The 17,944-nt window shown below is 40.1% G+C and overlaps 1 protein-coding gene across 1 annotated transcript; it reads right to left on the reverse strand.

Annotated features, from left to right (window-relative positions):
• Positions 1 to 1,462: 1,462 nt before the first annotated feature.
• CLK1 (CDC like kinase 1) lies at positions 1,463 to 13,917 on the reverse strand. Its single transcript, XM_060781981.2, has 13 exons — positions 13,778 to 13,917; positions 8,024 to 8,181; positions 7,591 to 7,813; positions 6,390 to 6,480; positions 5,966 to 6,032; positions 5,227 to 5,343; positions 4,859 to 5,025; positions 4,439 to 4,533; positions 4,225 to 4,354; positions 3,136 to 3,218; positions 2,456 to 2,535; positions 1,834 to 1,924; positions 1,463 to 1,747 (listed from the first exon to the last, which is right to left on the reverse strand). Exons 2-13 carry the CDS (start codon positions 8,179 to 8,181, stop codon positions 1,610 to 1,612), a joined length of 1,440 nt encoding a protein of 479 aa, XP_060637964.2. The 5' UTR covers positions 13,778 to 13,917; the 3' UTR covers positions 1,463 to 1,609.
• Positions 13,918 to 17,944: the final 4,027 nt, after the last annotated feature.

The following is a 17,944-nucleotide window of genomic DNA, read 5'->3' on the forward strand; positions in this document are numbered from 1 at the left end:
ATATTGCAATCGCAATAAAAATAAGATGCTGGGGAAAGTTCAAAGAAAAGCAGATATGGTATTTTAATTTCACATTATGGTTAATTGGCATGGTTGTATTTTTTAATGCCACACTAAAAAGACTACTATAATTCCTACTTAACCTTTGTAGAAAAAAACATGTAATTTTTAAGATCCTGGCTGAATTAGTGTAGAAAGGAGCAAGAATTTGTTGGAACAGAAAAGTGGTCTTAAAAGTCATAATTGTGCTTAGAACAAAATCTACCATCATTTTGTTTTTTCTTTGGTAGACCGTGCAGCAGCCCAAAATTGTACTTCTACAGTGGCAAAAGGTTATAGATTTGCCAATGTATTTTTGTCCTCGGCCACTGTTACCTTGTATTTAAGGCTTTTGAAAAATGTAGTTGAACTGAGTGAGGCTGAAGGAACAACCCCAATACACATGGGCTTATAACCTTTTGTGCCAACCAGCTTGAAACAGGTTTAAGAAATCTAAAACGTGTCCCCTTCAGGTTTTCCAATTTCTGCCCTGCAAATTGATTGAGTATACAGCAACCTAACAAGTGCTGGCAATTCATAGCACATAGCATTTGAAACAGAAATCAGTTCTTGAAACACTTTTAAATATGAGTGGAACCAAATTCATAAACCCAGGGTCTTCATGGAACCAGTTTGAGTCCAAAGTTTGCTAACACATCTGCAAATGCTACATGGATGACATATCTTTGACCAACAGAAGCTTCGGTGCAGTTCCCTGCTTTTGTGTTTCTGAATTAAGCTTTTCTTAGCAAGATTTGTCAAGTTCTTGCTTCTGCCTTCCTCTAAGGTTGAGACAGTGTGTCATGCCCAAGGTCTCCCAGTGGGTTTCCATGGCAATGCTAGGATTCAAACCCTCCAGAATCATAGGACCTCATCACATTAAGCTTTTTCCCAGCTATAGAATGCCTCCATCTACATTTAAAGGATGAAGCAACACGGAGCCAATCACACGTTTGCTTACTTCTAGCCATCATCAAAATCTAGATGAAGTGTACTGAAAGGAGGGAGTTCAGACCACAGGCAAGTAATTGTGTTCTGAACCCCTGGCATGTGCCAGAACCATTGCTAACACCAAAAAACATGATGGGATCTGACATTCATTTGTGTTGCATCAGTGTTCCTCAGCATTTTCCCTGAATAATCTCCATGTGATGGTTCAAATGTGAACAAGGAGGGGTGGAAGGGAAAAACACATGTGATGGGAAGACACAACTTGGGGGTTGAAAGGTGTTGTTCCTCAGGTCCCCCCCAGTCCCAATGCTCAAACCAATATGACACTCTGGCTCCCATTCTTATTCCCCAATGCAAAGAAAATCCAACTTATCTTCCACTCTATCAGCACAAAGCTCATAAAGCTATCTTAGAGTTACAAGGCCAACAGTTTTTCAAAACATCTTAGTACTATAAATGAATGGAAAAGAAATTTTAAGAAAGTTTTTTATTGAGACCAAGGTCAATACATTGGACACAACTGTATGAAAAGAAATTTACAGAATTACAAAATAAATACTTAAAAAATCAGTTGGATTTTTTGACTGATGCAGTTATTAATGAGCTACAGAACTATATTTTATTTCTTTAGTGAGGAAAAGAAGTGATGCTCCAAAGCTTCTGCAAGCGTAATTCGTTTGGCAGGATCATATTCCAACATCTTGCGTATGAGGTCAAATAGATTTTCATGGTCAGCATCATGGCACTGCATAAATTCCTAGGAAGAAGGGGAAAAATCATATTAGCATAGCACACTATAGGAAATGAGGGCTGAGGAAAACCTGTACAATCGTATACTCTTACCTTCAGTGGCTTGCAACGTCTTGAAACGTATCTGCCAGCAGAACTATGTTCGTCCCAATCCAACTGGTCATGGTGGAAGTACTTGCGTTTTCTGGCAAAATACAAAGTTAGATTTAACTACATGGGAGCAAGTTTAACCATGGTAAGCTATAATTAGTTCAAAATAACCAAGGATCTGGTCGTTTCTTTCCATAATTAATCTCTCAATGCTATATAAATAGGAAATGTAGATATGTCATGATAATCTAAAAGACAAATTTTCATTGTTTAACGTAAGTCAAACCAGTATCAAATCGAACCAATGAAAATGTTCACAGCTATCATTCTTCAACTCACAACATTAGTCTGAACACTACAAGATATCTTTGCTGTAATGTCGCCTATTTTTACTGCTGTGATTTTTCATTCAAGATACATTATTTCTCTATAATAGCAGTGTACCCCAATCATTCCATGAAGCAAGCTAACCCAGGGACATTTTGCTCCTCACAATACTCCCAAATCACAAAATTTGGTTTAATACACTTCTAAGCTGAAATGTTAGTTTAGGACATTGCTGGACAAACCACAGGTCCTAAAGGCAGTATGCTATAGAGAAAGGTAAACTTTGCAAAGTGCCTACCTAGTTTTCTGGACCATATGCACTGGTAATGGCCCCAATATTTTTTCCATCATTGCCAGGTGTTCTTTACTGTCATGTGTCTAAAGAAAAATGAAAATAGTCACAAACTATGCTGACAACATTCAGGAAAAGAAAAGCCATAGCTCTTTATTATATGGAGATTCTCTTGGTTTCCGGATCTCTGTCCAGAGTGGTTGATGCACCAGCAATAGCACCGTTACCCATAACTGTAGGAAGGGAAGCATCCTGCTGCTAACATGCAGTTGTATTTTTTCAATTACTACACAATGGACCATTCAACTTGTGACTGCTGCAAAGAATAAGAAAAAATCCTTGACTTCTCTTTGCTATTGCACAGGAGTGCCTCAGCACAATTTCAGGTCCACAATGGGAGAGAATAGCAAAACCACTTTGTAATTGCATAAAATGGTGATTTATGCTGTTCCACTCCAGTGCAGGGCTCAGCTGCTGGCTACAATGAGTCTGTTTCTCCAATGCCTCATTCCCTTAACAGACAGTATTGCCTACAGCAATCTCTCTCATTATCACCTTACTCTGGCATGATGCACCAACATGATCTCAAAATACAATAAAAAACAAACAAACAATTAAATAGTACTTTGTGGACTGAACTTCTAGGCTCACTACTAACAATATGAAAAAAATTGGGAGTCACCTACCGGAAAAATTGTGAATCCAAGGTAATATTCAATAAGAATGCAGCCAATACTCCAAACATCACATGGCTGCGACCACCCCAAAGCTATGGGAGGAGAAAGTATTATTGAAAATTTTGAAAATAGGAACCAATGTCTGTAATAAGTTGTCTTCAATCCCCAGTAAAGCAACTTACTGTCTCTACATGTGACATGCTCTACCTGTTACTAAACCTGTTTACAAACATGACAATATAGAAACTTCCTGAAAAGACTAAAAAGCTTTTTTTTCCTGGGGCTTCACAATTACCACTGTCTCACAATCTTTAGATCCACTCAGCTCAGTGATGATCGTATCTGTGCAAACATCCCAAAGGAAGAATGTTTCTACACCAGTCACTTTGCTTCCGATGCATGCAGTATTATCTTTGGCTCATAAAAAAGCTGATGAGCTTTAAAAGGCTGCATGCTAGATTTTATACCTAATATAGATGGGTTTCGGTTTCTTGTTTTTTGGTCAACATAGGCAACTACAGGCTGTCCCCAAGTTACAAACAAGATAGGTTCTGTAGGTTTGTACTTCGGTTGAATTTGTTAGTCAATGCAGGTACATTTTAAAGTGAAATCCCAGCCAAAATTATATAAATATTAGTTGTAGACAGTTTCTTTTGCAGTCTGTGCCCCTCCTTGTTCAGGAGATCTCCCCTCAAAATGATATTTCAGTGATTTCTGGACTGCAATCTTAAACATGCTTCCTTTAAAAGAAGTCTTCTCAAACTTTTCCCCTTTCTACCAAGAAAATTTTACATGACTCCCAAATATATAGGAAAATAAAATAGGTGGAAAAACCAAACATTTACTGTTAATAAATCAGAATTTGCCAAACTTGCTAAATGGGCTGATTTTTCCTTTTTCTGTAGTACAGTTGAAGCATCTTCTGTAACGTCCACTGTAAACACTACCAGTTGTTGCTAACAGACTTGAGTAAATGAAACCTTTTACTGTTGCCAAATTTTTGGGACCTTGAGCCTAAAGAGATCCCATTTAGGATCAGGACCCACAATTTAAGAAGCAGTACATAAGTGAATATTTCTGGACTACAGTTCTACTCACCCAAAATAACTTCAGGAGCTCTATAATGCCTTGTAGACACAAGAGTGCTGTGATGTTCATGATCATATGTTGCACTTCCGAAATCCACAACTTTAATATCTGGATTTTTCAGTATACGCTCATCACGTTTCTGAAACATACCATACATTAATGAGAAGAGTCCTTTTGCTTGTAAGTGGTAAAAATAGCTCTAAAGGTAGGAGATTAGAATTACCAGTTTGGAATTATAATTTTCTGTGTAGTCAGACTTCACAAACAGTATGTTTTCAGGCTTCAAATCCGTGTGAGTTAGCTTGTTTGAATGCAAAACTGTAAAGAAAAGCCAGAAATTATTTCTTTAGTTATTGAAATAAATTAATTCTGTCTCGATTGTGCTACACTCTTCCTATTCTACATATCCAACAAAGATAAAATCAAAACTGGACAAATCTTCCAGTTCAGTGTATCATTATGTCTTCCTTCCTAATCACATTTTGGTCCAAGATCTATTAGGCTTATCTTGTACATATATTTTCACCCAAAACTGCACACAGCTGCACTGCATTGTTTTTACCCACTGCCCCCAAATTGTTTACTGCTTGAGCCTTAAAATGAGACAAATTTGGAAACTGAAATCGTATGTGCCATGACTTACAGTTGACAGATTTGCAGATCTGGTATGCCATTCTTCTGATGTGTTCCATACTAAATGGCAAAAAACTGTTTTCTTTAATGAAGTCATAAGTACTTAATCCCAATAGTTCAAATACAATGCAAACATGGCCGTAGTGTTCAAACCATTCCAACATCTGGACACAGGAACTGTGGATATAATTAAAAAATCACAAAGTCTGATTCTGATTACAAACACGGGGAAATGTATATATTGATTCCAAGGCAAGATGCCAGAGAATTGTGACAGAAAGTATCAGTTAATACATGCAATGCCATACTTTTCCCCAAAGAGGAGTTTAATAATATGCTAGAACTTCTAAGAATTTCATATTATTGTTGTATACTTACAATGTGCTGTGAGGATCTGTTGCATTTAAGTGCTCCAACACTTCTATCTCTGAACGAGCGGCTTCTGAATATCTATCAACATTTTTTACTATTTTTACTGCCACGTGTCTACCACCCCTAGAAACAGAAAGGTTGATTAGTCAGTAGGAATCAGAGTTACAGTGTAGTTTTTTCACAAGATGGATAGCAGGAAGGTGAAATGTTTAGTCTGCTTTAATAGAAAAAGCCAATGTACCTCTAGGACAAAAAATGAGTATGTTCAGTGAAGTATTCATTTTAAGAATTTTAACTTGAACCTCTCCTAAAGCCCACAAAAGTATAAATCCTAAAATATAACAATGACTGACCTTCAGGGGAAATCACTGAAAAATTGACTTATACCAATCATGAACTCGCAGTCTCACAACACTAGTATTCATGTAATCAAAACCCACATCCGTACACATTTAAAAATTCCAAAATTTGCAGAAATGTTTTTTTATTGGGGGGGGGGGGGGGGGAGACTACTGAAACACGAGTATATCTATGGCTATGAAATATTGGAGCAGATGACCAAATAGAGAGAGAAAATGAACCTAATCCCCCAAACGAAGGATGATGCTATGTTATTTTCATTCTTCTAGCATCATCCTTATTCATGGGTAAGGGAGGGGACCGGGATGAACAAGTGCAAATGCTGTCACACACACTTCGGGGGTTTTTGGTTGCTTCTTCAAGCATTTAGAAAAAGATAACTTACGCTTTGTGATCAAGGCACTCCACTACTTTTCCAAAAGCACCTTCACCCAGAACAGACACAATTTCATCTAGAAACAGGAAGGGAAATTAGTTATACAAGCAGGGATACATTTTTTTTATTAACACACCATGCTATATTACAGGCTGTACCGCTATGTAAAAAGTACAGTTTTTTTAAAAAAATAATTGGACAACCCTTCAAGACAATTATGCCTATCTCATTCTAGATTAGCTTTACTTCTCAGAAAATTCTAGGTAAAGTTTAAATTATATAGAAATATCCCCCCCAAATGAAAAAAAGAAAGAAATAAAATGCACAGAACAAAAACCCAAGAAATAAAAGGACTTTCAAGATTCCTGACTTCTTATCTAAAAGAAAATTATTCTATCTGAAAAATGAATAAGTTTTGAAAAATATTCTATACATCTTGCACTTAGTACGTCTCCACTCTGACAGATCAGGTGACCCTCCTCATCATCCTCTACACTCCTCGATCTTTTCCTTCGGTGACTCCTCTGGTAACGGCAAGTGCGCGGCACCAAGATCATCCAGCCAATCAATAAAACCGAGTGAATTCAGGGCAGAATACGAAATTCATTCAGCAGGGATATTCAGGTATTCAGATACGCGCCAGGCCACAAACGGTTGGCAGGAACAATTTCAAATTCCCCAGAATTTCACAGGGCAGATAGTTTAGGTTACAGGAGAAAAACATGGCAAGGAACAGATTTTCAGATAAGGTACTTCAAAAGTGGCAAGGCATTAACACAATATATGCTTTTAAAAATATGGTTCACGAGAATGATATATTTTGCAAATAAAATCTCTTCAATTTAATGATGTCATTTAGAAAATGCTGGAATTTACTGACTTACAGTGGCCCTCCTAATAAAGCAATCTCAACAAGACTGTAACTACTCAGAATTTTCAGTCTACAGTCAACTCAAATGAAGAGCTTTGCAAACTATATGATACACTTAAATCATATACTCATTTTATGCTTGCGGAAATATATGCCTCACTCAACAGATGATCAGCACCATCCATGCCAATAGTGATCATCATCTGTCACACAGTGGAAGATGGAATAGAAATAGGTACTATATCAATTCCTGATGAATCTACACAACTAGGCATGCAAATCCCACCCAAAAACAGCAATTTGTTTGCCTAGTAGGACAGATCAAAGTATTGCATGGCCACACTTGTTGGTTTTTCAGTGAGTTTTGTCTGATTTCCCCATAAAAGCTTTTCATCACAAGTTCTAGTCACTTACCATCTAATACTTAAATATACATACTGATTTCTTTAAGACCTTTTCTCAACTTTCTCTTTATATTACCAGTAATACCTATTTGGTCTTTACAAAACACCCCAAACATGCAATGTGGCCACTAATTTTGTTTAATTTGCCTAATAGGTGACTTTTAACCCCATTTTCAACAGGGGTCCAATTCAGATTTTTGTGATCAATATATAAAAACAAGGTATGCTAATCATTCTAAAACTATCTGCCTAAACACCTCATCATTTTTATTCTGAAACACAAAATCTAGCAGTATTTATTTTTTTCTTCATGAACCAGTATTTCTAATTATGTTCATAGTACTTTAAATGATACATACCGCGTGTGAGTGATGCGATTTGCTATGGCGAGTCTTGTGTTTTCTTTTGTAACTGCTTCTGCCGCTATGCCCTGATGACTTGCTACTGTGATTGTGATAACCAGTTTCATAGTCCCGACAATGGTGCTTGCTTTCAGAGAGTTGGCTAAAGTTGTTTCTGTATTCAACATAGCGACGTTCATGATTATCTCTTTCATGGAAAGAACTGGCATCTGAATAAAGGCTGGAGAGGAGGCAGAAACACAAAAAATCCATTCTCATTTTCTCCTGCTTGTATTTTATATTCAATTTCCAAATACATATAAATTGCATCAGAGGCCCCAGAGTTGGGTTAGAAGGTAATATATAAAATATATTACATGAAGAAATAAAAAGCATAAAATAACAGCTAACATTTCAAATATAAACATAATAAATGAAAAACGTAACTTGCCTATCATAAATTTGGGTGTCATTATACTTGCAGCGCTTGCTGTCATGAGAACTGCTATATGATTTTCTTTTTCTCTTATGATGGCTGCTGCCTTGATGGGGATCCTCATACTGTTTTTCATCCCAGTCAGAATAATCTGTTTGTTTGGAGTACCGCATCTGGAAATTAAGATATAAATTTTCAACCAAAAAGATGTACAGTTTCCACTGCAGGATAGACGATTTCACACTGTGGACAAACAGTTTAAGAGCAGCTAATGTCCAAATACCTAGTTATTTTACCATGCACATGATATTTGTTTCAACACAGTAGGCTCTTAGTTAATCAGAACTCTAGCAACCAGTACTCTCAAGCAACACACAAAAATCGAAGAAATAATACTGCATTTACAAAACTTTCAAAAATACAGTAAAACTGTATTATTCAATTAAGTCTGTGTTTATTCACCTTAATATGCTTTTAATTGCTTTATTTCAATACTAATACCAAATCAATACAGAATTTATTGTATAGTGTAAGGTAAAAACAACATTTATCCAGCATCTACCAATTATCATGGATGTTGGTTAACTGAAAGTCTATATTGTATTTTTTAGACAAACTATTATGTCTTAGCAAAATACAGTATTTATGGAGAAATACTTTACCACAGCTGGGCATGTTTTTACTGAGGCCTGAGATCAGGGGTCCCGAAACTAAGGCCCACAAGCCAGACGCAGCCCTCCAATGTAATTTACTAGCCTCAGGGTTAGCCTAAGTCTAAAACAAATGTATGGCTCACAACAACAATCCCAAGGACAGACTGAGAGACAGCTTTTATCCTAGAGGCGTAACTATAAGGAAATCGGTTACTTTGCACTGATATGGCATTGGGGACCGTACAGTGGTGGTGAGTGTGGGGAGGAGGAATTAAGTGTGTTGTTTTGCGAAGTGTGCTGGGGAAAGCATTTAATTTAGTTATATAATGACAATAAAGTTATTCTATTTTATTAAGTTGATATGTGATCAACCAAAATCATGCTCAAACTTCCCATTGAAATACTAATAAGTATATGTTGGTAAAAATTGTTCTTCGTTTTAAGTTTTATATTGTTCTTCTGTGTTTTTTGCACCACAAATTAGGTATGTGCAGTGTGCATAGGAATCCATATTTTCTTCAAACTAGTCCCCCCCCCCCGCCTCTTCCCAGCAGTCTGAGAGATGGTGAACTGGCCCTTCGCTTTAAAAGTTTAAAAGTTTCATAACCCGACATAGATCTTTAAAAACACTTTTTGTATGATCATACACAGGAAACAAAATATTTGATTAGGTTCAACCAGTATTTACCTGAGGAATTACTTGTGGAGGCTTTTTTTACCTCAGCCCCAGGATTAGCTGAATCAACCTGAATACATCTAGACTGGGGTGTCAAACCCGTTTTTACCGAGGGTCACATCAACCTTATGGTTGCCCTCAAAAGGCTATTTGTAATTAATATTACTATGTTGCCCTAGCATGGAAAGCTTGCCAGGCCACATAAAATGATATGGCGGGCAGTGGCTATGGGCCTTGCCATTGGCACATCACCTACACTTTAGAATTAAAGCTACCAGGCACCACTTTTAACTGCCATGGCCTTGTGCAACTGAATCATGCAAGTCTTTATCCTTCTCTGACAAAGAGTGTTGATGCCTCACCAAGTTACAAATAGCAGGATTCCAGAGCATTGACCCATGGCAGTTAAAGCTTTGAGTGTCAAATTACATTAATTCAACAGTGTAGATACACTCCCAGTCAAAGCACCAACAGCAAAATCAATGGAGGAAGTGGACACAAGACACAGTGCTAATTGCATACTATGGAAAGCCCTACTGAAGAATAGAGGCAGCGTGGTGTAGCGATTTGAGCACTGGATTATGACTCTGGAGAACAGAGTTTAAATCCCAATCAGCATGAAAACCCACCGAGTAACCTTGGGGAAGTCACAAACACTCTTTCAGTCTCAGAGGAAGGCAAAGGCAAATCCCCATTGAACAATGCTTGAGGAAGATACATATATACATGTTTGCCGTTAAAAGAGTTGCCATACATTGGAAAGATTGGAACGAAAAATAAGAAAACATGACACAGCTATCTTTATTAGGATTTAAAGATGTGGGTGTTCCAGCAAATTTTGATTTGTTTAAAATATAGGTAGAATCCTTCATTCTAGGTACTAATGCATAGGTAGGCCAGGGAACCCTGGCCTACCTATGCGACCACATCCCTTTTACATTCCAACAGCTCACAAAGCGGCTGGCTACCATTTCCACTTGCTCCCAGCCATGACTAATCTGTTGCTACAGAGAGAAATAAGATCCCTGTTATTTTTCCTTTTCATGCCAGCATTTCCCCCTAATGTAGGTCACCTTCTAAACACCAGGGGAATAGATTCCCCTTAAATGGGGAGGGGGGTTGACTAATATACTTTGACCCCACTTTAACTACCATGGCTCAATACTATGGGACCAGGGATTTGTGGTTATATAAGGGTCTTCATTCCTCTCTGCCATATAGGTGGCATACCAAATGGTATTCCACAGAATTGAGCCAGGGGAGGTGAAGTGTCGTCAAATCTGTATCCAGGGTTAACAAGGACTGGGGGCTTTCTAGGGTCCTTATATAAATTGTTTAATTTTAACTTTATGTTGTCTAATGTTTGATGCTGTCATTAAATTTCTGTGATTTTCTGTTTAAATGTTATAATTGTCTTGATACTGGCACTGAATGTTTACCTTTGTTTTTTGAAGTCCTCGTGGGGAGACAGGATGGGATATCAATAAAGTTTTAATGTTACTATTACTATTATATTATATGGGACCTAAACAAGGACTGCATTGGGATCATGAATGCTGAAGTTACACAGCCATTATCGTATTTTGGCCACGTTTTAAACTCTTGTCGCTAATTTACAGCCTTAACCAATAGTGTTTTGTTGCTTTTATAGTTTTGTTATCAACTTTGACAAGGCTTGGCCTGGAAAAGAGACTAAAGGGCTTCTAATGTGTTTCCTCTATCAGAAGCTCTGTGTCTTGTTTCCTGTTTTCTTTTCCTAGTTTTTAATTGTCGTTAAGAAATGACTCATCCCAGATTCCTGTGGTATAGGGTTCTTCCACAGTGCCATATAATCCAGATTATCAAGGCATAATAACCCACAATACCTGCTTTGAACAGGAATACCTGAATCCACATTGCCATATATCTCTAGGTCCCAACCCCTTCTCCTGTTGGACTTATGGAAACAAAAGAAAGGGCCTGCTCCATGATGGTCTCCCACCTTTGGAATCCCTCCCTAAAGAAATAAAAGCAACCCACTCCCTTCTCTCCTTTAAGTATCAGTTTAAAACCTACCTCTGTTCACTGGCATATGGAGAGGAGGACTATACGTTTATATACAATCAAATACAACTGTCCAGAATTTGTCATTATACTCAGGCTTGGTTGGTTTGGAGTTAGTTGGTATTGTTGGCTTTGCTAACTTTATTGGTTGTGTAATATTTTAATAATTATTTTAAAGGACCTATAAGTGTGGTTTAATATAATTTATGTTTAATGTTTTTATGTAAGATGTAAATTACTTGATAGGTTATGTCATTATTTCATTTTTGTTATAATTTTGTTGCAGATGTTTCTTTTTTTTGGGATCCAAGTGGTTGGTTTTTGTACTTGTATCTTTGAATGTATTCGACATTGAATGTTTGCTATTTTTTGTTGTAATCGCCCTGAGTCTCCTTGGGGAGAGAGGGCAGAATACAAATAAAGATGATGATGATGATATCCAAGTTCAAAGCAGATAATATGGGATTTTATTCATATGTGTGGAAATGGGCCTTAGAACCGCAGTGTGAACAAAATACATTGATTCTTTGCCCATTTTCAATCCTGCTGTGAAGTTGGGAAATGTGTCTCTCTTTAGGGCAGGGTTCCTCAAACTTTTTGAACAGAGGGCCAGATCATAGTCCCTCAAACTGTTGGAGGGCCGGATTATAATTTGAAAAAAACATGAATGAATTCCTATGCACACTGCACATGTCTTATTTGTAGTGCAAAAACACTTATAAACAATATAATAATTAAAATGAAGAACAATTTTAAGAAATATAAATTTATTAGTATTTCAGTGGGAAGCATGTGGCTGCTTTTGGTTGATGAGATAGGATTGTTGTGTGCTTTTAAGTCGTTTCTGACTTAGGTTGACCCTGAGCAAGGGCCGGGTAAATGACCTTGGAGGGCCATATCCGGCCCCCGGGCCTTAGTTTGGAGACCCCTGCTTTAGGGAAAAAGCCACTCCCTAAAATACTTCTCAGTTGTGTAAGTAGACATCATTAGGCAGTGTTCTCCTGACTTTTCCTCTGATAAATTCACATTTAAAAAACAGCCTATGCCATCTAAGGGCCCTTCTACACAGCCATATAACCCATTATATCAAGGTAGAAAATCCCACAATATCTGCTTTGAGCTGGGTTATCTGTGGCCCTTTCCACACAGCTGAATATAATCCCGTAATACTGGCTTTTAACTGGAATATATGGTGATGTGGCTTCAGGACCCTTCCACACAGCCATATAACCCATATCAAGGCAGAAAATCCTACATCTGCTCTGAGCTGGGTTTTCCGTGGCCCCTTCCACACAACTGAAAAAAATCCCATAATATCTGTTTCTAGCTGGAATATATGGCGGTGTGGTGTCAGGACCCTTCCACACATCCCTATAACCCATAATATCATGGCAGAAAATCCCACAATATCTGCTCTGAGATGGGTTATCTGTGGTCCCTTCCACACAGCTGAATAAAATCCCATATCTGTTTTTAACTGGAATATATGGCGGTGTGGTGTCAGGACCCTTCCACACAGCCATATAACCCATAGCAAGGCAGAAAATCCCACAATATCAGCTTTGAGCTGGGTTTTCTGTTACATTTCCCACACAGCTGAATAAAATCCCGTAATATCGGTTTTTAACTGGAATATATGGGGGTGTGGCCTCAGGACCCTTCCACACAGCCATATAACCCATATCAAGGCAGAAAATCCCACAATATCTGCTCTGAGGTGGGTTATCTGTGGTCCCTTCCACACAGCCATATAACCCATATCAAGGCAGAAAATCCCACAATATCTGCTCTGAGATGGGTTATCTGTGGTCCCTTCCACACAGCTGAATAAAATCCCGTAATATCGGTTTTTAACTGGAATATATGGCGGTGTGGGTTCAGGACTCACACAGCATTACAACCCAGAATATCAAGGCAGAAAATTTGAACTGGATTATCCGAGTCCACACTGCAATATAATCCAGTTCAAAGCAGATAATGTGGGCTTGTATTCAGCTGTGCGGAATGGGCCTAAGAAATTACCAAATGACACGCCTCGGTCGCAGCCGCCATTTCACCCCCTTTTGGCGACGGCTGAGGAGGACAATATGGCGGCGGGCGAAGAGTCGGCTGGGAATTCAACAGGGCCGCAGAGGCTCGCTGCCCTCTCTTCTCCCACAGGTCTCGCAAGCAGAGCATTGAGGGAATAGACTCGCCAAACGACAGGTGCCACGGCAGTTAAAGTGCTCCCAAAGTGTACCAATTCCACAGTGTAGGCGTTATGCGGGGGGGGGGGGGGAGGCAGCGGCGACCCTGCCGCCTCAGAGGCCTTGGTCCGCCACCGCTTCTGCGACCCATTCGGAGCCACTCGCGTCCCTCCCGCCGCCCCGAGTCCCCCTCGCCGCCTCCTCCACTTACCTCTCCTTCTAGAGTGGGCGCCTCTTCACGATGTGTGTCTCTCAGCGAAGCTCCCGCGCCTTCTCTCTGCCACAGCTGCTGGAGACAAAATGGCGCCGAGTTGGCGTCGTCTGAAAAAACAGGCACTGGCGTCACAAAGGACCGCGCCTGCGCAGAAGACGCACCCCGGCGCTTTAGAGTGGCAGTTGCGTCACTAGATACCAGCCATACATCTTTCCGTAAAAGAGGGAAGCTAATAGTTCACGGCCAATGGGCGACGTCGGAGGAGGGGGCGGGGCCTGCGTGTGGTTTTGGCCGTCTACAGAGGACAAAAGAGCCACAGTGGCCTTTTCTGCAACCTGTTTACAAGTTGAGCATCCCTTATCCCAGGGGTGCTCAAAGTTTTTAAACCAGGTCACAGTCCCTCAAACTGTTGGAGGGCCGGATTATAATTTGAAAAAATCATGAATGAATTGCTATGCATACTGCACATATCTTGTTTGGAGGGAAAAACACTTAAAACAATACAATAATTAAAATGAACAATTTTAACAAATACAAACTTATTAGTATTTCAATGGGAAGTGTGGGCCTGCTTTTGTTGTTGTGTGCTTTCAAGTCATTTTAGACTTAGGTTGACCCTGAGCGAGGGCCAGGTAAATGACCTTGGAGGGCCATACCCGACCCTTGGGCTTTAGTTTGAGGACCCCTGCCTTATCCGAAATGCAGCCTAAAGGTGTAACATTAGAAAATGCTACCTTGGCAGCCACCTTTCCACCAAAGTCAACATCGACACCAAAATACAACACCGCCTGAGCTCTGCGAGTGCAGTATTTTTCCGAATGAAGCAGAGAGTGGGCTGTTGTAGGTTTTTTCGGGCTATATGGCCATGGTCTAGAGGCATTCTCTCCTGATGTTTCGCCTGCATCTATGGCAAGCATCCTCAGAGGTAGTGAGGTCTGTTGGTACTAGGAAAAAGAGTTTATATATCTGGAATGACCAGGGTGAGACAAAGGACTCCTGTCTGCTGGAGCTAAGTGTGAATATTTCAACTGGCCTGACAGTGCCTGTAGCAAACTTTTGTTGAGAGGTGATTACATGTCCTTGTTTGTTTCCTCTCTGTTGTTGTGAATAAAGACGAAGATCCACCCAGAGGAAAAGTGTTTTTGCCATACATCAAGGGAACCACTGACTGCATAGGGAAGCTGATGACGAAACGCAACATACAAACTATCTACAGACCCACCAAGAAAATCCAACAAATGCTAATTTCAGCAAAGGACAAGAGGGATCCTCTCACCTCTGTAGGAGTCTACTGTATACCATGCAGCTGTGGACAAGTCTACATAGGGACCACCAAACGCAGCATTGCCCAAACACGAGTTAAGGGACATGAAAGGCACTGCAGACTAATTCAACCAGAGAAGCCAGCCATAGCAGAGCACCTGATGAACCAACCTGGACACAACATATTATTTGAGAACACAGAAATGCTGGATCACTCCAACAACCACCATGTCAGACTACACAGAGAAGCCACTGAAATCCACAAGCATGTGGACAATTTCAACAGAAAGGAGGAAACATGAAAATGAACAAAATCTGGCTACCAGTATTAAAAAACTCTAAAATTGCAACAGCAAAACAGCAGAGAGGAAACAAACAAGGACATCTAATCACCTCTCAACAAAAGTTTGCTCATGAAACAGAGAGTGTTTGAGGACTGGGACATCCGTAGGGATACCAAGGTGCTTGTCTATAAAGCTACTGTCCTCCCAACCCTGCTATACGCCTGCAAGATGTGGACTGTCTACAGACAGCATATGCAACTCCTGGAATGATTCCATCAGTGCTGCCTCCAGAAAATCCTACAATTCTCTTGGTAAGACAGGCAGACAAACGCCAGCATGCTGGAAGAAGCAAAGACCACTAGCATAGAAGCGATGGTCCTCCGCTATCAACTCCGCTGGACAGGCCACGTCATCCAGGTGTCCACCCACCGTCTCCCAAAGCAGTTGCTCTACGCCGAACTCAAGAACGGTAAACGGAATGTCATTTCCGACTCTTCGTGATCTCATGGACCAGCCCACGCCAGAGCTCCCTTTCGGCCGTCACCTCCCCCAGCTCCTTCAGAGTCAAGCCAGTCACTTCAAGGATCCACCTTACCCTTGGTCAGCCCCTTTTTCCTTCCATTTTCCCCAGCATAATTGTCTTCTCTCAGCCTTCCTGTCTTCTCATTGTTGCCTCTAATATCCTTCCCTCCAGTGAACAGTTGGGCTTTATTTCCTGAAGTATGTCTGGTTGAATCTTCTCGCGGTCCAAGGCACTCTCAGAATTTTCCTCCCAACACCACAGTATACAGTATTTTACATAATTTGTGCATGGAATAATGTGTGCATACCCTGAACCACCAGAAAGTAAAGATGTCACAACTTTGAAATTATACATGAGGGGTACTCAGCCTATAATAATCTTTTGAGCCCAGGGCTGAGCAGATTGGTGAAGAAGGATGGGCTGCTGCTGGGTAAAGTGGCCCCCTCTGATGTCACTGGAAAACTAAAGGAGAGAAGTAGCTTGGCTGCTGCTAGCTAATACATGTACAAGGGGAAGGGAGAAAAGAAAAATAGGAGAGCGAGTCAAAAATTACGCACTCTGGTGGTATTAAATTAAAACTATTGTTGGCCCACACTCTAATCAGCGCTTTCCATACAAAGTTGCTGTCTCTTCAGTCACTGCTACACAGTTTTGGAAGTGTTGGGTCAGTTTATTTGTGACTGCAGTGAAAGAAAAAAATGACTGGCCCCCTTGTGATTGGCATGAAAGAAGATCAGTGTGGAGTGAAAAAAAAAATCACTCATCAGTACTCATTCCAGTGAGATGCTCACTGAAGCCTGAAATTCACACAAATCGCAGAGGGTTGCTATCCAAGAGCATTGGGGTTATTAGCAGAGAGATGCACATATCAGGAGGAACCATGAAATACCACACTTAAGGAGCAAAATCAGCAGTTAAAGTTACAAAAATCTTAATTTAAGTAAACTAGTTTTTTTTGTTGTGTCAGGAGCAACTTGAGAAACTGCAAGTCGCTTCTGGTGTGAGAGAATTGGCCGTCTGCAAGGACGTTGCCCAGGGGACGCCTGGATGATTTGATGTTTTTATCATCCTTATGGGAGGCTTCTCTCATGTCCCTGCATGAGGAGCTGGAGTTGATAGAGGGAGCTCATCCGCCTCTCCCCGGATTTGAACTTGCGACCTGTCGGTCTTCAGTTCTGCCAGCACAGGGGTTTAACCCACTGCGCCACCAGGGGCTCCAACTACACAGTTGAACTGATAGAAAACAGACTAGGATCCTTCCTCTTGTTAGGCTAATCTCATTCTGTGAGAACAAAGAAAATGGAAAATCCCAGGAAGGGGGCTGGAAACCTGAGAAGAGGTGGGACAATGAGAATGTCAGTCTGAACATCAAAGATGGGAGCAGAACAGACAGAGAGGGATTGGCTTCCCTACAAACTTTGTAAACCCTATCTACTAATCTATCCATTTCCCATCAAGAGGGCTATTTTCTTACCTAGAGCATTGTTGGATCCCAATAGTGTTGCATGGCAATGCATGTCTGGATGTCACTGCCCATACTGTCAAAACCCTCCACAAACTTTGTTTTAAAGTGTTGAGGCATATAGCCCTGATTTTGCACCATTGGACTGTCGCCTGTTTGGATCCCTGGAAGAAGCCCTGCAAGGATGAGATTCATGTCTGGTGAAGGGGTGAAGGCAGCAATGCATTTATGGCTCACAGGTCAGCCTAAAACATTTTAAATAAAAGAATATGGAAGCTTGTTGACGGATTGATAAAGTGTTTTGAAAAACAGAGAGACTATGTGGAAAAACTCAGCATTTGTCTTTTTTGAAAGGTGATTAAAATAAATTCTACAGCCATGCGGGTAATTTTTGACAAAAGGACAAGATGTTTATAAGCTTTCTGCCTTATCTCTCCTTGCAATTCACAAATAAACAAACCCAGATTTTTAAAAGGCATATTTTCTACAACTTTGGCAGTGGGTGAGGAGAGCAAGACTCAAAGTTGTGCTAAATGCCCAGCCTGTTCCATTAGTCACATTCACATCAGGAAAGCAAAGTATTAGTTCACAGAATTCTTTATCTAGAGATTCCATTTAGGATTAACATCTGA

This window comes from Anolis sagrei, chromosome 1 (assembly GCF_037176765.1).
Source record: "Anolis sagrei isolate rAnoSag1 chromosome 1, rAnoSag1.mat, whole genome shotgun sequence".
In the NCBI taxonomy this organism is placed as follows: Eukaryota; Metazoa; Chordata; class Lepidosauria; order Squamata; family Dactyloidae; genus Anolis; species Anolis sagrei.

Coding starts and splice junctions, on each gene's coding strand:
- CLK1 (XM_060781981.2), bottom strand. CDS start 8,181: ATGCGGTACTCCAAACAAACAGATTATTCTGACTGGGATGAAAAACAG. Junction 4,355..4,438: donor AAAATTATAATTCCAAACTG/GTAATTCTAATC, acceptor GGTATGTTTCAG/AAACGTGATGAGCGTATACT. Junction 1,925..2,455: donor CATATGGTCCAGAAAACTAG/GTAGGCACTTTG, acceptor GTATTTTGCCAG/AAAACGCAAGTACTTCCACC.